At 47.5% G+C, this 20,331-nt stretch overlaps 1 protein-coding gene across 1 annotated transcript; it reads left to right on the forward strand.

The window, feature by feature from the left end:
- Positions 1-5,740: 5,740 nt before the first annotated feature.
- acat2 (acetyl-CoA acetyltransferase 2) lies at positions 5,741-20,280 on the forward strand. Its single transcript, XM_055639529.1, has 9 exons — positions 5,741-5,896; positions 8,402-8,536; positions 10,572-10,753; positions 13,432-13,549; positions 13,771-13,914; positions 15,263-15,385; positions 15,482-15,636; positions 16,169-16,279; positions 18,954-20,280. Exons 1-9 carry the CDS (start codon positions 5,845-5,847, stop codon positions 19,122-19,124), a joined length of 1,191 nt encoding a protein of 396 aa, XP_055495504.1. The 5' UTR covers positions 5,741-5,844; the 3' UTR covers positions 19,125-20,280.
- The last annotated feature ends 51 nt before the right edge of the window (positions 20,281-20,331 follow it).

The following is a 20,331-nucleotide window of genomic DNA, read 5'->3' on the forward strand; positions in this document are numbered from 1 at the left end:
GAAATCTGGATTTTATGGGCAATAATGACCCATTCCTAATTAAGAGAATGTGATGGTGAGGCCCCACCTTGCACCGCCATAATTCTGCTGCCGAAGGTGCTTTCACAATGCTGTTGAGGGGGAGTTTGGATCCAGTGACAATGAAGGACCAGGGTATTTATTTCTGAGTCATATTGGTCTGCGCTTGAGGAGCTGCGGATGATGGTGTTGCCATGCACCCACTGCCTAAAGTAGGGGTTGTGCATTTGTGGTACGGTCATTGTAGCCCTGACAACTAACTACAATACACATAACGCGGTGAAGTGAACGTTTTGACTGATGGATGTGATGCCAATGAAGAGAAATTATTTGCTCTGAATGGTGGCAATAGAATGACACCGCAAGGAAACAGGCCCTTTGGCCCAACTCATGCTGACTAAGGTGCTCCATGCTTGAAAATCCCATTCGCCAGTGTTTGTTTATATCCCTCTCAACCTTTCCTTTCCTATCTTCTGAAACGTTGTTTGAGCTGCATTCATTGGGCAAATGGGGAACCTTCTGAATTGTGGCATGTAGATAGTGGAAGGGTACTGGGTTAACCCATCTTTTTACAAGCTTTTGTGGCCAGCGAATTTATGTGGATGGCTGAAGAAGTGTCCCAACCATAATCATCAACTCTACATTTCCTCCAGTAATTGTTTTTTTTGTAGCCAAGATTCCAGCATCTGCAGTTCCTTGTGTCTCTGTTTGCGTGGATATTCCTGTAAAGTTTCTGACTGATGATGACATTGACATCCACATATCCTTACAAGGAGAAAAACGATTTCTCTTTTTTTTTTAACTAATGCTTCGTTTTATTTGATGTGGAAGATGATAAAACTGAAGGGGAAAACATTGGTGAGAAATTGTCTTGGATTAACAGATAAGGTAAGATGGATTTATTAAGATACGAGCAGAAAATATAAGAATAAGTTACTGAACGGCAACCAAATATTAGTTGTGATTGGTGTGACATAAGCTGAATTTAGAGGTCAGAATAATGGGGGGTAGCATACTAAACATGGGAGATGATAACTTGCATATATATAGCCTGCACAAATTGAATTTGTTGGAATAAGATGGAAGGTGAATTCATGAAATTTTTATGAGTTACTTCTCTACATTAAAGAAACATGCTATTTTGGATCTTGTTTTGACCATTTTCTTGTCAAAGAGCCTTTGGAAAAAGAGATCAGAAATGGATTATGAATTTAAAAGTAATACAGTTCAATGCAGAACTAGGGTAAATCAGGTAAACAGTAGAAGTGAAGAAACAGAATTGCAGATGCTGGACTATAGCGAAGATAAACTCAAAGTGCTGCAGTAACTCAGCGGGTTAGGCAGCATCTCTGGAGAAAAAGGATGGGTGATGTTTTAGGTCTCCGTCTGAAGAAGGGTCCCGACCTGAAACATCACCCATCCGTGCTGCCTGACCCGTTGAGTTACTCCAGCACTTTGTGTCTAACCGTAGAAGTGATCAGCGCTGACAAGAAAAATATGATTACATAGTACTCATGCACAGCATGATTTGACTGGCTAGCACACAAACAAGGTTTTACCACCGCCGTTCACAATGACCTGAAGCCATTCCCTCTCGGAAGTTTGTTCCCTACCTCAACAACATTGCCAGGGCTGACCGGATCCCCAGCTGTGGTGTGTGTCAGTGCCAGGATCCATAGGTGCTATTCAGTGCACAGATCCCCAGATGTGGTGGGTGTTAGTGATAGAAACATAGAAAATAGGCGCAGGAGTAGGCCATTCGGCTCTTCGAGCCTGCACTGCCATTCAATATGATCATGGCTGATCATCCAACTCAGTATCCTGTACCTGCCTTCTCTCCATACTCCCTGATCCCTTTAGCCACAAGGGCCACATCTAACTCCCTCTTAATAGAGGCGTAAGAGTTCCAAATTGAATGGTGCCCGAACAACAATCTTGTTCTCAAAGTTGTCAAAAATCTGCTTCTTTCAGAAGTGGACAGTCCGATATCAATTAACCTGCCTTCATCAGCGGGTGATGTGGGAGACAGTAAGCAGCATCAAGTTCCTGGGCATGCCTATCTCTGAAGATCGTTCCTGGCCCCATTAAATTGATGCAAATACAAAGAAAGCTCATCAAGACCTCCACTTCCTCAGAAGATTGAGGAGATTCAACACATCACAGAATACTCTTGATCTACGACAGGTTTGGTAGAGAACATATTGACTAGTTGTATCAGAGAATGGTTCAGTGACTCCCAACACCCAGGAAGGGACCCAGAGATTACAGAAAATGGTGGGCATTGCCTGGTCTATTGCAGGTATTAATCTCCCCTTCATCAAAAGGATCTATGGGGAGAGCTGCTTCAAGAAGGCGGCTAGTACCATCAAAGACCCACACCATGTGTGCTGCGCTCTAATCTTGTTGCTACCATTGGGAAGAAGGTACAGGAGCCTGAGATTTGTGACCACTAAGTTCAAGGACAGCTTCTTCCCATCAACTATCAGACTCTTGATCTACTCTGCACAGTCTTAACCACTACCCTACCTCAGCAGTGCGACTATGGTGCTGATGAGCAAGGTGTGGGCATATCTCCCACGGCCTCGAAAGTGCGTTTTGAGATTCTAAAGTCAGCTATGTGTGGCACGGACGGTAAACGGTGCCTGCGGGAGGCGAGTGGATGGGGTCGAGGTGTCGGCATAGAGTCCATGCAGCAGCCAAGAGATTGCATGGATCGGCGCCACTGGAGGCCCCAAAAAAAAAATGAAATGAAATGATTCAATTTATTGTCATTGTCAGTGTACAGTACAGAGACAACGAAATGCATTTTTAGCATCTCCCTTGAAAGGGAGACACAGGGCGTCGCGGTGTGCCCGCGCCTGCCGCCGTAACATTCCATTACAGGCAAAGGTGGGTGAAGTGTCTTGCCCAAGGACACAACGACAGTATGCACTCCAAGCGGGATTTGAACCGGCTACCTTCCGGTCGCCAGCCGAACTCTTAGCCCATTGTGCTATCTGTCGTCCACACGTGCTATCTGTCGTCCACACCACAGAGGTCTAATAAGCACACTCTTCTACTTATGCATCACTGTAGTAGTATATCTTTATGGTAATTTTCCTGAGTACTCACATACCCAGAGGAAACAAAAAAACGTTGCTCAACCAGTGTCCACTCAGTGTGCAGTAAAAAATAAATAGAAATAAAAATACATATATCATGAACAAATTAAACACTCTACTCTCTACTAAACATCAACAGGCGTTCCGATCGGCAGCGGCACGACAGTGGCTCTGCTGCTGTGTGTCCAGGTTGGTGGTTGGTGCGCGATACTTTGGCAGGGGGCAAAGTCCGTTTATCAGTCTTATAGCCTGCGGGAAGAAGCTGAGGAGCATCCTGCTGGTTTTGCAGCTAATGCTCCTGTACCTCTTCCCAGATGGCAGGATGGAGAATATGTGATGCGATGGGTGGTAGGGGTCTTTGATGATGGAGATGGCTCTGCTGATACATCTCTTCCTGTATATGTCCAGCAGGAAAGGGAGTGGAGCACCAATAATCCTGCTGGCGGTCTTCACAATCCTGTCTAGTTGGTGCCGTTCGTACGCCTTGCAGCTCCCGAACCAGGAAGGGATGCCGTAGGTTAATGTGCTCTCGACTGTCTTACATATAGTACTGGATTGTATGCAAAACAAAGGATTTCATTGTAGCTATGTGAAGGTCTTTTGTTGTGATATGTCCTGAAATGGAACAATGAAATTCTTACTTACAGCAACATAACAGATATGTAAACATAATAGAAAGTAGATAGTGTAATAAACAACAAATTGAAGTTCAATCAATTAAAAAGACAACACAATACAAACACAAAAAAGTACTTAAACAAGTCAAGTCAAGTCAAGTCAAGTTTTTTGTCACATACACATACGAGATGTGCAGTGAAATGAAAGTGGCAATGCTCGCGGAACAACAAAACAACCAAACAAATTATAAACACAATCATAACACACATATTATTTTACATAATAAATAATAGAAGGAAAAACGTTCTGTACAGTTAGTCCCTGGTGAGAAAGGCGTTTACAGTCCGAATTGCCTCTGGGAAGAAACTCCTTCTCAACCTCTCCGTTCTCACTGCATGGCAACGGAGGCGTTTGCCTGACCGTAGCGGTTGGAACAGTCCGTTGCAGGGGTGGAAGAGGTCTCTCGTGATTTTGTTTGCTCTGGAGTTGCACCTCCTGTTGTATAGTTCCTGCAGGGGGGTGAGTGAAGTTCCCATAGTGCGTTCGGCCTGTTATGTTGCTATAAGTAAGAATTTCATTGTTCCATTTCAGGACATATCACAACAAAAGACCTTCACATAGCTACAATGAAATCCTTTGTTTTGCATACAATCCAGTATTATATGTAACTTCAGGTTACCTAGTATACCGATAATTTATTTCATATTTATTTGTTGGTCTGTTGCTTTTAATGTTCCTATAACCCTACAGTAAGTATATTAATGTACATTAATGATTTGGACGAGGGGATTGAATACTTTGTGTCCAAGTTTGCTGATGATACGAAAATAGGTGGAAGGACAGGTAGTGTAGAGAAAACGGACTCTGCAGAAGGACTTGGACAGGTTTGCAGAGTGGGCAGAGAAGTGGCAGATGGAATATAGTGTAGCAAAGTGTGCAGTCGTGCATTTTGGTAATAGGAATAAAGGAGTAGACTATTTTCTAAATGGGGAGAGAATCCAGAAATCGGAGGTGCAAAGGGACTTGTGAGTGCTGGTGCAGGATTCCCAAAAAGTTAATCTGCAAGCCGAATTGGTAGTAAAGAAAGCAAACTCAATGCTACCATTTATTTCAAGAGGCCTTGTATATAAAAGCAGGGATGTAATGTTGAGGCTCAATAAGGCACTTGTAAGGCTGCATTTGGAATATTTTGAGCAATTTTGGGCACTATATCTGAGGAAAGATGTGCTGGCTCTGGAGAGGATGCAGAGGAGGTTTACAAGAATGACCCCAGGAATGAGTAGGTTAACCTATAAAGAGCATTTATCCGCACTGGGCCTGTACTCACTGGAGTTTAGAAGAATGAGGGGGGACCTCATTGAAACCCACAGAATAGTGAAAGGCTTGGACTGAGTGGATGTGGAGACGATGTTTCCATGAGTGGGAGAGTCTAGGACTAAAGGTCATAGCCTCAGAATTAAAGGATGCTCTTTTTGAATGATGAGGAGAAATATATTTAGTCAGATGGTGGCGAATCTATGGAATTCCTTGCCACAGAAGGCAGTGGAGGCAAAGTCAGAGGACATTTTTAAGGCAGAGATAGATAGATTCTTGTTTAGTGCAGGTATTAGAGGTTATGTGGAGAAGGCAGGAGAATGGGGTTAGGAGGGAGAGATAGATCAGCCATGATTGAAAGGCGGAGTAAACTTGATGGGCCGAATGGCCTCATTCTACTTCTATCACTTATGACCTAAGGAAGAATTTAAAGGAACGGTGCTCCCGATGCATACGGGAATTAAACAATCTCGACCCTTGCAGCCGCAGAAATGCTGTGTGAACGGACAGATGGGGGCGGGGTCACCGCAGCCGCAGCTGGGGCGGGGTCAGTGTACTGGTGGGCGGGGTCAGTGTAGCGGGGGGCGGGGTCAGCATCGTTAGGGGCGGGGCGATGTAGCGGGGGGCGGGGTCAGTGTACTGGTGGGCGGGGTCAGCATCGTTAGGGGCGGGGCGATGTAGCGGGGGGCGGGGTCAGCGCCGGGCCCGGGGGTTGGATCGGGGGCGGAGACGTGTGTCGAACCGCCCAAACATCCTATAGCGGAGCCGCCCTCTCCCACTCTGCCTCCGCACCATGAACCAGCTGGACGCTGTAGTGATCGTTACTGCCGTGCGCAGCCCCATCGGTAAGAAAGCCGAGGGATCGGCAGCGGTTACGGACCCGCGGTCGCCCCGTCACCGCAGACAAACCGCCGGCTCGAGCCGAGGCGCCCGGGCCCAGCGGAACCTCAGCCAATCACAGCCTGCGACACATCTCGAATGATCTCACGACCCGGCGTGACGGGCGGTGATTGGTTGTGTTCCCCAGGTTGCCGGGTGAGGAGGGGTGAGTGCACCCAACGCCGTGCCGCCGCACCCGGGCTCTGCTGCCTGTAGCAGCCGCGGTGCCTGCACCCACGGCAACACCTGCACCCAACGCCGTGCCGCCGCACCCGGACTCTGCTGCCTGGAGCAGCCGCCGGTGCCTGCACCCACCGCCGCACCTGGGCTCTGCTGCCTGGAGCGGCCGCGGTGCCTGCAGCCACTGCAGCATCTGCACCCAACGCGGTCCCGCCGCACCCGGGCTCTGCAGTTGCTTGTGCCTCAATTTTATTGCTGGAGGAACTCACTGGGTCACTCCGGCGACATCCATGGAGGAAAATGGACAGAAAGTGGGTGACCACGATGGCGCAGCGGTAGAGTTGTTGCCTTGTGGGCCTGTCCCACGGGCGATGTTTCAGGCGACTGTCAGAGTGGAACACACACATATCGCTTCCTTCACCAGCCCTTTTATATAGTTGGGGGATAGGGCAAGCGGGGGAGTGCTGTCTGAATGAAATTCACACGGTGCAAAGTCAATGTGATACAGACTACACACCGCGATGAACGAGAAGGTTGGCGCTGTAATTACGACGGTGAAAGAACAATGTACGGGAAGGGTCACTTAAGTCCTTTAAAAGAGTGGGGGAAAGGGGGAAGAAGGAGTGGAGACAACTTTTAAGAAACCAGAGATACTCAGCTGTGAAGCTCGACGGACATTTAACATTACCGGTTGGTTATCCTTGGTTCTGAAAACTACTGCTTACGTTTTTTTCCCTAATGAGCCTATGAAATTCACCGGTCAGCACCGGCTAAAACCTACGACAACCTTCGACCAGGCAACTCACTACCACTGCACCTACAGCATGAGAATTGTCGCTGCTCTCCATGGCGGCTTCATTCTGGTCGTTGCTAATTTTTCAATATATTGAAAAATTTGCGGCAACCATAATGAGGCCGTGACTAGTTCCCAGAATGCGGGAACTCCTCACGACCATGAAGGCGCTTTCCCGGCAACCACCTGTGAACATGTGGCAACCGCATAGTTCTCCTGCAGTCGCCTAAGTGGGACAGGCCCATTACAGCCCTTGCAGTGCCAGAGACTGGGGTTCGATCCTGACTGTACGGAGTTTGTACGGTCTCCCCGTGACCGCGTAGGTTTTCCCCGAGATCTTCGGTTTCCTCCCACAGGTTAATTGACTTGGTGTATGCAAATTGTCCCTAATATGTGTAGGATAGTGTGAATGAGGGGATTGCTGGTCGACGCGGACTTGGTGGGCCGAAGGGCCTGTTTCCGCGCTGTATCTCTAACCTAAACTAAAATGTTTTGGGTTGGGTCCTTCCTCTTCCTCCATCTAATTTGTCCAGTCCTGTCAGAATTTCTTGGCAAAGTACTGAATCCCTCCCCTAATTCTTATAAATATCAGACCAATTAACACGATCATTCGGGCATTTTGGATCTGCCCGAAGGGTTGAGGCAAAGCCTAGCAACGAAAAGGTGGATACCGGTGAGGGGGGATAGTTCAAAACCAGTCTGCTTCATCTCTCCTCAGGTGAAAAACCTGTCTTCCCACTTGCCACATCTCTAGACTTAGGCTGTAACAACTGGAGAAACAAGAAACTGATGTATCTATCAAGGAACTGTAGATGTTGTTTACAAAAAAACCCATAAATTACCCTCTGTATCTGCCCCTCTCTCTCTCTGCCCTCTCTCTACCCCCCTCCCTCTCCCTCTCTAGACGTGCCTGCGAGTTGGGGGCTATGCGTGAGTGGATAGAGTGTGGATGGGGTAAAAGTAGTAAAGGAATAATATTAATATAATATCAAGGGGGGTGGTTAGTGTGTGTGACACTGCAGGTCCCCCCCCCCCGCAACCGCACGTTGAGGACGGGACCCAACAGGTCCCACTTGTTCTAGTGAAACATAAAGCTGGAATGTTTTACCCTTGATTATCATTGACTTGATGCCCCATCTATACTTGGCCCATATCCCTCTAAACCTTTCCTGTCCATGTACCTGACCAAATGTCTTTTAAATGTTGTCATAGTACTCGTCTCAACTACATCCTCTGGCAGCTCGTTCTATTCCACCCATGTGGAAAACATTGTCCTGCAAATTCCTATTAAATCTTTCTCCTCTCGCCTTAATGTCTACGCCAATCATCTGCCTGCACATGATCCATATCCATCTAATGTCCATTACTTTTCTGTTGTTTGAGGCTAGAGCGATCAGGCAGTAATTAGCTGGAGCGGCTTTGTGAGCTCATATTCAAAGTTGCATTTACTGTGTTAACTATGGTAATTTGGATGCTTTGAATTTAATTGTCTTTGCAGGTTCCTTCAATGGGTGTTTTTCGAGTCTGGATGCCCATCAACTGGCCTCAGTGGTGATAAAGGAAGCCCTGAAGAAAGCAAATGTACAACCAGAAGATGTGTCTGAAGTGATTTTAGGGCAGGTTTTAACTGCAGGTACAGTATAGTAAATGAGTTGGAGATTTCACACAAATTTTCAAATTAAATTGCTTAAGGAAAAATACGATAAACTGCACACACTGGAAATGTGTAAATGCTGGAAACACTCAGCATATCGAGCAGCATCTGGAGAGAGAAACAGTGGCAATGTTTCTGATCGTAGACCTTCCATCAGAACTGGGAAATAGTGATGAAAAAATAAGTAGTTGAAATTGTGGGGAAGGTGGCAGGTGGAATGGATGGGGCAAATGGAATAGAGTGAGGCATAAGAGAGTGCAGATGCTAGGATCTTGAGTAAAACAATGCTGGGAGAACTCAGCAGGTCAGGCAACATTTGTGGAGGGATATGGATAGATGACAGTTGAGACCCTTCAGACTGCTGGATCTCTGCTGATCTCAGAGACACTGCTAGTCCTCAGCTGTCTCTAAACATTGGCTCCCTTTCTCAGTCAATCTCCCTCCCTACATGCTTGTGCTTTATATACTTAAATATTGCCCTGGTACTTTCCTTAATCTTATCTGCCTGTGATATTTCCTACCCTTCTAGTTTCTTTTTTTTACGTTGCTCCCTACACTCTCCCTCCATACTGGTCTCTCCTGTTTTCAGTGCTTCACCCTTGCCACATGCTGCATTTATGTTCTTTATCATCCAGAATTCCTTGATCTTACCCTTCATCCTTCTGGGAACATGTTCACCCTGAACCAACGATTTCACTTTTGAAAAGCTCCTAGTTGTCAGGTGTAGATTTGCCTGCAAGTGGCGTTGCTAGATTCTGTGTCTGCACTCCATAAGACCTGGGAGTCCACTGGGAGTGTAGGGTTAAGTCCCTGGTCAGTTTATACGGACCTTGTGTTTGGGTCTCCAGGGAGTATACAGGGAGCATGGGGTCAGGTCACAGTGAGTTTACATGGACGTTGTGTTTGGGTCAACAGGGCGTTTACAGGGAATGTGGGGAATAGTCACTGAGTTTACAGGGAGTGTGGGGTACGGTCACCGTATCTCACCGTACAGGGAGCATGAGCTAAGGTCACTAGTAGGTTTACAGGGGACCTTGTGTTTTGATTTCCGCTGAGTTTGCAGGGACCATGGGGTAAGGTTCTCAGTGAGTTTAGAGGGAGTATTTTTATCTGTTCCCTGATGAGTTTACAGGGAGTGTGCGGCAAGATCCCCAGTGAGATTACAGGGACCATGGGTTTAGGTCCCCAGTCAGTTTACAGGAACTATGGGTTAAGGTAATGATGAGTTTACAGGGAGCGTGGGATCAGTTACCTGGTGAGTTTACAGCGACCATGGGTTTGAGTCCCCAGTCAGTTTACAGGGTGCATGGGGTAAGGTCACTGAGTTTGCAGGGTGCATGGGATAAGGTCACTGAGTTTACAGGGAAAGTGGGATTGGGTCCACAGTTAGTTTACAGGGAGCCAGTCTCTGTAAGTTTATTCAGAGAGTTCGGTCAGGTCCTCAGTGAGTTTATAGAGTGCGTGGGGTGAGGTCCCGGGTGAGTCTATTGAGAGTGTGGGGTCAGACCCCAATAGGTTTATTGGGAGAGCGGGGTCACATCTCCAGTGAGTTTATCGGGAGTGTGGGATTGAGTCCCCCGGTGATTGTGGGAAACAAAGAAGGGCAGAATTGAACTTTCTTTTTGCCTTCCATTACAGTGTGGAATGTGGAGGAGCCACTGTGGTGGATGTTAAAATGTATTTTGTGTGTCTTGTTGCTTTTTATTGGTATGAGTGGTAAATCAAATTCCTCGTATGTTGCAAAACATACTTGGCTAATAAAGTATGATTCTGATTATGTGTTTACAGAGCATAGGATCGGGGATACTGGGAGAATGCACCAGTGATCAGTGTGAGCCAGTAAAGAGATCAGTGACTCAGGAGAGAGAGAATGTTTAAACACATGCAACAAAACAGTCTATCATGCTCGAGAGAGAAGGACATGCTTTTGCGGGACATTGGGTTGTCTGTTGCTGGCAGTGTGGGGCACGGTACCGCGGTGGTGCTCTCGCGATAACCTTCCTCTGCTCCGCAGGCCAAGGACAGAATCCGGCCCGGCAGGCCAGCATTGGCGCAGGAATCCCCTACCACGTGCCGGCGTGGAGCTGTCAGATGGTGTGTGGCTCTGGCCTGAAGGCGGTCTGCCTGGCCGCGCAGGCCATCCTGACCGGGAGCTCCGACATCGTGGTTGCCGGAGGCATGGAGAGCATGAGCAAGGTATGGGTGCGTCGCTGTCTCTCTCCCTCAGATCCGCCACCGTAGGAAGAGTGTCCATTCCACGTGGCCGTGGGAGAGCCCAGCTCTGCCCGGTATAGCAGTGGAGCGCTGCGGTTTACTGTGGCAGCCAGCCCAAGCTAGTTTTAGCTTAGTTTTAGGTACGTTTATTATTGTCATGTGTACCAAGATACAGTGAAAAGCTTTCTTGTTGCGTGCAATCCAGTCAGCGGAAAAACAACATGATTACATTCAGGCTGTCTACAGTATACAGATACAGGATAAAGGGAAGGACGTTTAGTGCAAGATGAAGTCCGATTAAAGATAGTCCAAGGGTCTCTAATGAGGTAGATGGGAGGTCAGGACCGCTCTCTAATTGGTGATAGGATGGTTCAGTTGCCTGATAACAGCTGGGAAGGAACTTTCCTTGAAACTGGAGGTGTACGGTTTCACACTTCTGTACCTCTTGCCTGATGGGAGAGGGGAAGTGAAGGAGTGACCGGGAGTGGGGGGTTTTTCTGCTTGTGAAGCTTCAAATTAAATTTTACTAGTTTCCAATTGAAATGGTATATTGACTAATTTACCCTGTGTAATGTAAATAATGTTCCCTCATTCATCATTCACGTTAAATGCAATTCGAATATGGAAACATTTGGTTATAGCTGAACTATATAAAACCTGAGTGTAGTGCTTCAGTTTTATTAAGGTACCACATTGTGGGCTGCTGCGTCTGGTCGGGTCCCTCTGGAGTCAGAGGGCAGAATAAGCAGAGCGCCAGGCATGAACCACTTGCCTCCCTTGTATCACCCAACAATCTCAGGCGTTACTTCCCATTCTTGACCAAATTAAATGTTTACTTTAGTTTATTATTGTCTCGTGTACCAAGGTACAGTTCCTTAGAGGGAGTACAGAGAAGGTTCACCAGACTGATTCCTGGGATGTCAGGACTTTCATATGAAGGAAGACTGGATAGACTCGGCTTGTACTCGCTAGAATTTAGAAGATTGAGGGGGGGGATCTTTTAGAAACTTACAAAATTCTTAAGGGGTTGGACAGGCTAGATGCAGGAAGATTGTTCCCGATGTTGGGGAAGTCCAGAACAAGGGGTCAAGTTTAAGGATAAGGGGGAAGTCTTTTAGGACCAAGATGAGAAAAACATTTTTCACACAGAGAGTGGTGAATCTGTGGAATTCTCTGCCACAGAAGGTAGTTGAGGCCAGTTCATTGGCTATATTTAAGAGGGAATTAGATGTGGCCCTTGTGGCTAAGGGGATCAGGGGGTATGGAGAGAAGGTAGGTACGAGATACTGAGTTGGATGATCAGCCATGATCATATTGAATGGCGGTGCAGGATCGAAGGGCCGAATAGCCTACTCCTGCACCTATTTTTATGTTTCGATGAAAACTTTTCTGTTGCTATCATGTCAGCAAAAAGACTATACATGAATTGCAATCAAGCCGTCCACAATGTACAGGTATAGGATACACTATAAAGGGTATAATATATAGTGCAAGTGATGTAAAATGATTAATGAAGATCCCGGGCAGTAATCTTTTGTCAAAACAAACAGCCACTGGAGGCAGCCTATGCACGGCATGGAGACAGGATTGTTGCACTGTGCCAGGATCAGTTCCCTTGATTCCTGCCTGCTACCGGGATCACTGGAATTGGATGAACACAGACTTTTACCCAGAGTAGGGGAATTGAGAACCAGGGGACATAGGTTTAAGGTGAGGTGGTAAAGATTAAATAGGAACCTGATGAGGCACTTTTTTTACACAAAGGGTGGTAGGTATATGGAACGAGCTGCCGGAGGAAGTAGTTGAGGCAGGTCTTATTATAACGTTTAATAAACATTTAGACAGGTACATGGATAGGAGAGGTTTAGGGGGATATGGACCGAACGCAGGGAGATGGGACCAGTGTAGTTGGGGCATGTTGTTCAGTGTTGGCAAGTTGGGCTAAATGACTTTGTGGTTAACAGTGAGGGAGGTGGGCAGAATCCAAGGAACCTCAATGAGGGAGAGGTGTGTGATTGGCAGATGGAGTTCTGCTGTCATGACGAGGTCTCTGCCCTTACACTGAGTGTACGTCACCATGATCCGTAGCAAACACTGACTGGTGTCGAAGGTACACAAAAAAGCTGGAGAAACTCAGCGGGTGCAGCAGCATCTATGGAGCGAAGGAAACAGGCAACGTTTCGGGCAAAAACCCTTCTTCAGACTGATCGGGGGCGGGGGTGGGCGGGGACAAGAAAGGAAAAAGGAGGAGGAGCCCGAAGGCTGGGGGATGGGAGGAGACAGCAGGGGGACTGAGGAAGGGGAGGAGGCAGCAAGGACTAACAAAATTGGGAGAATTCGATGTTCATGCCCCCAGGATGCAGACTCCCCAAACGGAATATGAGGTGCTGTTCATGAAGAAGTTCTCCTCTTCTCTCCGGAGACAGTTTCACTCCTCCTTTTTCCTTTCTTGTCCCCGCCCACCCCCGCCCCCGATCAGTCTGAAGAAGGGTTTCGGCCCGAAACGTTGCCTATTTCCTTCGCTCCATAGATGCTGCTGCACCCGCTGAGTTGCTCCAGCTTTTTTGTGTACCTTCGATTCTCCAGCATCTGCAGTTCCTTCTTAAACACTGACTGGTGTCGGGTGTGACAGCGAGCGCTGCTTTGTTTCTGTTCACCAGGCTCCACACTTGGTGCAGATGAGAGCCGGGCACAGAATGGGCGATGTGCCCCTTCGGGACAGTCTGCTGTGCGACGGGTTGATGGACGCCTTCCACAGTTACCACATGGGAATCACAGGTAAACTCTACCCCTGACCCCTCAGAGAGCCTCCCGCTGCTCGCTCAGGCAGAACCAGGACTTTATCACCGCCGCGCTCTGCCGCCCCAGAAATGGATCAGCTGCTTAAGTTACAGTCACTCGCACAGTCCCCTATTTCAACCTGATGGACATGGCTGACGGCGGAATCACTCCATTTGTCCAGTGGCGTTTTATGATGCTGTTCTCCTCTCACTCCCCAGCCGAAAACGTGGCCAAGATATGGGATGTGAGCCGGGAAGCCCAGGATCGTTTCGCTCTACAGTCACAGGAAAAGACGGAGATGGCACAAAAGGCAGGATACTTCAGGAAGGAAATTGTCCCCGTTACTGTCGCATCCCGGAAAGGTACGGACTAAGAGTCAAGAGTCAAGAGTCAATTTAATTGTCATTTGGACCCCTGGAGGTCCAAACGAAATGCCGTTTCTGCAGCCATACATTACACACAAATAGACCCCAGACACAACATAATTACATTTAACATAAACATCCATCACATAACTGTGATGGAAGGCCAAAAAAAAACTTATCTCTCCACTGCACTCTCCCCCCCCCCCCCCCCTGATGTCAGAGTCAAAGTCAAAGCCCTCGGCTGGCGATGGCGATTGTCCCGCGGCCATTGAAGCCACGCCGGGTGGTGCGAGGTCGCACACCGGGTCTTGGTGTTGGAGCCCCCGGTGTGCGCTCGCAGAGTCCCGCTGCCATTCCAGCCGCGCGGGGCAGTGGTGTCAGGCCCCGCTCCAGGAGCTCTTCAACCCCGCAACACGGGCGGGAGAATTCGCCGTTGCAGGAGCCCCGAAAAGCGGTCTCCCTCCAGGGAGCCGCGGGCTCCTGGTGCCGCCGTCCACAGACCTGTCGTTGGAGCCTCCGCATCAGCAGCAGCAGCGCTCCTCCACCGCTCCACCCGCTCCGGTCTCGGCCAGCTCCGCGACGGCAACGGTGAGTCGGCACCAGAGTCCCCGGCTTCTTCCCATTGGAGGCTGCTCCTCGTTGCGTCCTCAACGACACCTGAGACCCGACGAGAAAAGGTCGGGTCTCCAGTGCAGGGAGAGATTCGAAAGTTTCCCCCCCCCCTCCCCCCCCACCCCCATCCCCCCACACACACACACCCCAACATAAAATAACAAAAACTACATAAAAACACAGACAAAAAATAATAAAAACGCAGACAGGCTGCAGAGGCCGCTGCTGGCCAGAGCCGCGCCGCCTACCGGAATGCCTAAGTCCTTTCATGCCGTGGCAACCGTCTTCACCACTGATCGTGAGCCAGATGTGGGTCGGGGGAGAGGGCAGTGCATATTGGAGGAGTGGGAGGAGTCAAAGGAGAAGTTGTTGAGGGTGAGGACCAGCCAAGACAGAGTAGTAGCGAGAAATTGGATGGTTCTGTGGTCGAGGAAGAAGTGGGGGGCTTTAAGGCCTTCCTGGTGGGGGATGGAGTGCAGTTTATCTATATCCCTCCATTCCCTGTATATTCATGTGCCTATCCTAAAGTCATAAACACCACTATTATATCTGCCTCCACCACCATCATCCCCGGCAGCGTGTTCCAGGCACTCACCAGCCTCTGTGTGTAAAAAAAAAAAAAAACCCATTTCCTTTAGTCACGGATGCTTGTTGAACTGTGAACTTTTGGTAACCAATGCTGTTCTGAATTCTCAGCATTGCATTTGCTCACATGGATATTATCTGTCTTCAGGCTCTGTTGAGGTGGCGCAAGATGAATTTCCCCGCCACGGGAGCAGCTACGAAACCATATCAAACCTGAAGCCGTACTTTTTAACTGACGGGACTGGGAGTGTCACTTCTGGTAATGCTTCCGGTGAGTGAGCACCTTGCATCTTACACCCTCTGCAGTAGAGAGATGGGTCCCAGAATCTCAACGGAATTGATGTTATTTTGGTATCTGTTCCTCCAGGTATAAATGATGGGGCTGCAGCTGTGATTCTGATGAAGAAGTCGATGGCCCAGGAGAGAGGTCTGACACCATTGGCACGCATTGTTTCCTGGGCACAGGCTGGCTTGGACCCGGCTATTATGGGCACCGGTCCTATCCCAGCAATAAAGAAAGCGGTAAGACACGTTCTCAGAAATATGGAGATCGGGTTATTGGAGGAAAGTTGATGCTGAGGTAAAAGATCTACCATGGTCTCACGGAAACTGGTGCAGCCTGGAGGAGCCAAATTGCCAGCTCCTGCTTCCGGTCCACAGGGACAAGTCACATCCAAGTAGACACGAGGAGAGTATCGCTTCCTCACGGACAAGCCGCATCCGTGTAGACATGAGGAGAGTCCATAAGACATAGGAGCAGCATTGGGCTATTCAGCCCATCGAGTCCACTTTCAGGGAACTATGTACTCTTATACCCCTCTGCTCTACAATTCCTCCTTGCATTAATGGAGATTTTCCTTTCCCTGCTCCTGAAACTGTCAGATCTTATTATTAACCTTCCTTGTCACCTTGTTACCTTACTTTAGACTTTACTTTAGAGACATAGCAGAGTATTGACAAGAGACTCTGACAGAGTCTGCATCAGGAAAACACATTGTGTGGAATTGTTGGGATCTGTTTGGTAAATTTGTTGACTTTTTCTTCAATTCACCAGGTGGAGAAGGCTGGATGGAAGCTGGATACAGTCGACCTGTTTGAAATTAATGAAGCTTTTGCAGCACAGTCGGTTGCTGTTGTTAAGGAGCTGGGTTTGAGCCCAGACAAGGTGAGTGATCGATGCAGAAGTCCTCCCCAGAAGTGTGAGGTGTCAAAGGTGGGTAAACCGAGTGAGTGGCATAGTGGTACAGCGGTAGAGTTGTTGCCTTACAGCTCCTGAGACCCGGGTTCGATCCTGACCACGGGTGTTTGCGTGGAATTTGTACGTTCTCGCAGTAACCTTGTGGTTTTTCTCTGGGTGCACCAGTTTCCTCCCACACTCCAAAGATTAATTGGCTTTGGTAAAATTGGAAATTATCCCTAGTGTGTCAGGTAGTGCTAGTGTACAGGGTGATTGCTGGTTGGCACGGACTTGATTGTCCAAAGGGCCTGCTTCCATGCTGTCTCTCAAGTAAAGTCTAAAGTGAGGTGGTGAGGTGACCAGGAAGGTTAATAATATGACCTCTGACACTATCAGGAGCTGCAAGAAAACACAGGAAGATATTGGAAATGGCAGTCCGCCCCTGCCTCTCTCTATTCGATATCCAGTCAGTTTAGTTTAGAGATACAGCGCGGAATCAGGCCCTTCAGCCCACCAAGTCCGTGCCAACCAGCGATCCCCGCACACTATCTTACATACACTGGGGACAATTTACCATTTTACCGAAGCCAATTAACCTCCAAATCTCTACGTCTTTAGAGTGTGGGAGGAAACCGGAGCACCCGGAGAAAACCCATGCGATCACAGGGAGAACATACAAACTCTGAACATACAAACCTCGGGTCTCTGGCGCTGTAAGGCAGCAACTCTACCGCTGTGACACCGTGTACAGCACAGATCTGAGCCAATCTCGTATTGATATGATTTAGAGCGGAAGTGGTATGCTCTGATGGAGGCGGGCATAAAAGAAGAGATTAGTAGGTCTGCAAGTAGCATGGACATCAGAGGTGGTGTTGATCCAGCAATTTATCTGGAACTGTTGGACTCAATATCGAGTCACCAAACTGGAAAGATGTGTTAAAAGGATGTATGCAGATATAACCAGGACTGCAGGGTTTGATATTAGGAGAGGCTGTGTATTACAGCATTGATGTACAGGGAGATCTTGGAATCCAAGTCCATGTCTTCTTCTAAGTGGCTACACAAGTAGATTAAAACCAGGCCTAACAGAAAATACAATGGCGAATTACCTGGGTAAGTGGTAAAAAAGGCACATGATGTGGTTGATTTCTTAGGTCAGGACATTGAGTATAAGAATTTGGATGTCATGATACAACTTTATAAGACTGTGGTTAGGCTACATTTGGAGTATTGTGTGCCGTTCTGGTCGCCCCATTACTGGAAGGAGGCTTTGGAAAGGGTTCAGAGGTTTCCCAGAATGAACAATTATAGATGGTCAGTAAATTTAATAGAATGTCACCTGAATTTGAGAATATTAGCGACAGCGAGAGCTGTACAAACAGTTTTCTCTGGAAGGCTGGAGGTTGCGGGGAGATCTAATAAAAGTATATAAAATTATTTTCGGTGTAGATAGGGTCAGACCCTTTTTCTCAGATTGAAAAAATTCAAAACTTAGAGGGCATAGTTTCAAGATTAGGAGGGCAGTTTAAAGATGTGCAGGGTACGTTTTTTTCAGTGTGGTGGATACCTGGAATGCACTGTCAGGGTTGCTGGTGGAGGCAGATCTGGTTGCGTTTAAGAGGCTTTTAGATAGGCATGTGGATATGCAGCGAGTGAATGAATATATGCAGACAGAAGAAATTAGTTTAACTTTCATCATGTTTGGCACGGCCATTGTAGGCTGATGTGCCTGTTATTGCACTATACTGTTCTCTGCTCTAACAACCAGTTGCCAGAGGCCTGGCTGTTTGGATAATGGAGCAATAGAGCCAGGACCAGTGGCTGTGAGAGCGAGTTTGGCTGAGAACATTGTCAAAGAGCAGGATAACGGAGTTCAGACCCGGTAAGTGAGTGTCTGCTCCACACCGCTTACTCCCAACTCTTCTCTTCTGCAGGAAACTCGCTTACTTTACCTTTAGCAAACATTTGTATTCACCATTGGATACCTCTATCAAGAGATCCCCATAATCCTCACATTTGTGATTAGATTTAGGTTCATTATTGTCACATGTGCTGAGATAAAGTGAAACGCTTTGTTTTGCATGCTGTCCAAATAGATTAGATATAATCAGTTCAGATTAATGTACAATAGTTAGAGGAAAGGGGAAGATACAGAGTGCAGATTCACGATTAACCCAGCTGAGAATTGAATGTAACATTAATGCTTATTTGATGGGAAAACTAATTATTGTGTTGAAAATTGGTCTCTATTCCCAGTCACTCTCACCTTCCTCCTCCCACGCAACTGCCTGCAGCAACAGTTGAATGCAGGAGACATCGGGATAAGTCCTCTCCCATTGCAAGACATGGGATCTTTCTTCTGGATAACTAAGAGGGGATACCATAGATCAGGAAGGAGGAAGAATTTTAAGAGAAAAGTGTGCAGAAGTCTCAGTTGGAGAAAATACAAAGGAGATAAAAGAATTACCTGTCAGACAATCAGAACCTTTCTGACAGGGTAGAAATGTCAAAAGACTCGAGGGCATTGTTTTAATTTGAGATGAGCAAAGTTTAAAGGATATATACAGGGCAGGTTTTTTTTTTACATAAAGAGTGGTGGTTGCCAGGAGTGATGTGGAAATTCCAGCCAGCCGCAGCAATTGATTGCATCTTCTCTGGGCAGGTAAACATCCAAGGCGGCTCAATTGCACTGGGCCATCCGCTGGGAATGTCTGGCTGCAGGATCCTCGTCACGCTCCTGCACGCGCTGGAGAGGATGGGAGGAGCCCGTGGAGTTGGCGCCCTATGCATCGGCGGTGGTATGGGAATAGCAATGTGCGTCGAGAGGCAATGAATGGAGGAGAGGGCTGGCTGCAGGGGCCCCAGGTGTGAATGAAGGGCAGGGAGGACAGATCACATCCTTTGTGTCGTCACCGGCCTTGCCCGTCAACACACTGGCCCAGAGGTTCGCAGCTATGCCTTTGCTGGATGAAAAAGGCAAAGAACACAAAGATCAGAGCCTACAGCACAGCAGGCCCTTCAGCCCACCTTGTCTGCCAACCCACACTAATCCCATTTACCAGTATTTGGGCTGTAGCCAACTGCATCTCGGTGATTCGTGCAAGTCCAGATGCTTCTTAAATATTGTGAGACTTTCTGCCTCCACCAGCGCGTTCCAGATTCCAACCACCTTTTGGGTGAAGCATTTCTTCCTCAGATTTGCTCTGAACCTCTTGACTCCTCACCTTAAATCGTATCCCTCTAACTTGAGGAAAGGGTTCTTGCTATTGATCGATCAAACCCCTCATAACTTTGTAGACTTCTTATCGAGTCTCCTCTCGGCCTCCTGTGCTCCCAGGAGAACAAACCCAGACTGTTCAGTCTCTCCTCATGACTGAAACCTTCCACCCAAGGGGATCTGCTCTGTACTCTCCATTGTAACTATATCCTCCCTATAGTGCGGCGATCTGAACTGGTACGTTCTGTAAAATTGTGTAATGGCATCTCAACACATGTATTCCACTTGAAAGCGGAGTATATCATGAGGGCAGGGTGAATGCAAAGTATTTTTCCAGGGTAGGAGGCTTAAGACTAGAGGGCAAAGCTAGACACAGGTTTAAGGTGAAAGATCTAATAGAAATCTAGGCAACTTTTTAAAATGAATTTATGAAACGAGCTGCCAGAGGTAGTTGATGCAAGTATTATATCAACATTGAGAAAGTACATGGATTGGAAAGATTTGTAGGAATATGAGCAAGTGAGACTAGCTTGGATGGGCATCTTGGTCAGCATGGATGAGTTTGGCTGAAGGGCATGTTTCTGTGCTGTATGACTCCATCACTTGGTTTGTGCACATGTCCAAGCTCCCACTTTACACATGCATGATTAACCAAACCTAGAAAGAATGAATTACTGTTGCAAAGTCTGGATTGTGTGGGAGAAAGATCTTCCTGTACTACAAAAATAAAAGCAATGATGTTTAAAATGCATCTAGATGAACCTATTACCTATCCAAACTGCCTCGTTTGAGCTTATTTCACACAAGCAGCAGCACATTCTGA

This window comes from Leucoraja erinacea, chromosome 8 (genome assembly GCF_028641065.1).
Source record: "Leucoraja erinacea ecotype New England chromosome 8, Leri_hhj_1, whole genome shotgun sequence".
In the NCBI taxonomy this organism is placed as follows: domain Eukaryota; kingdom Metazoa; phylum Chordata; class Chondrichthyes; order Rajiformes; family Rajidae; genus Leucoraja; species Leucoraja erinaceus.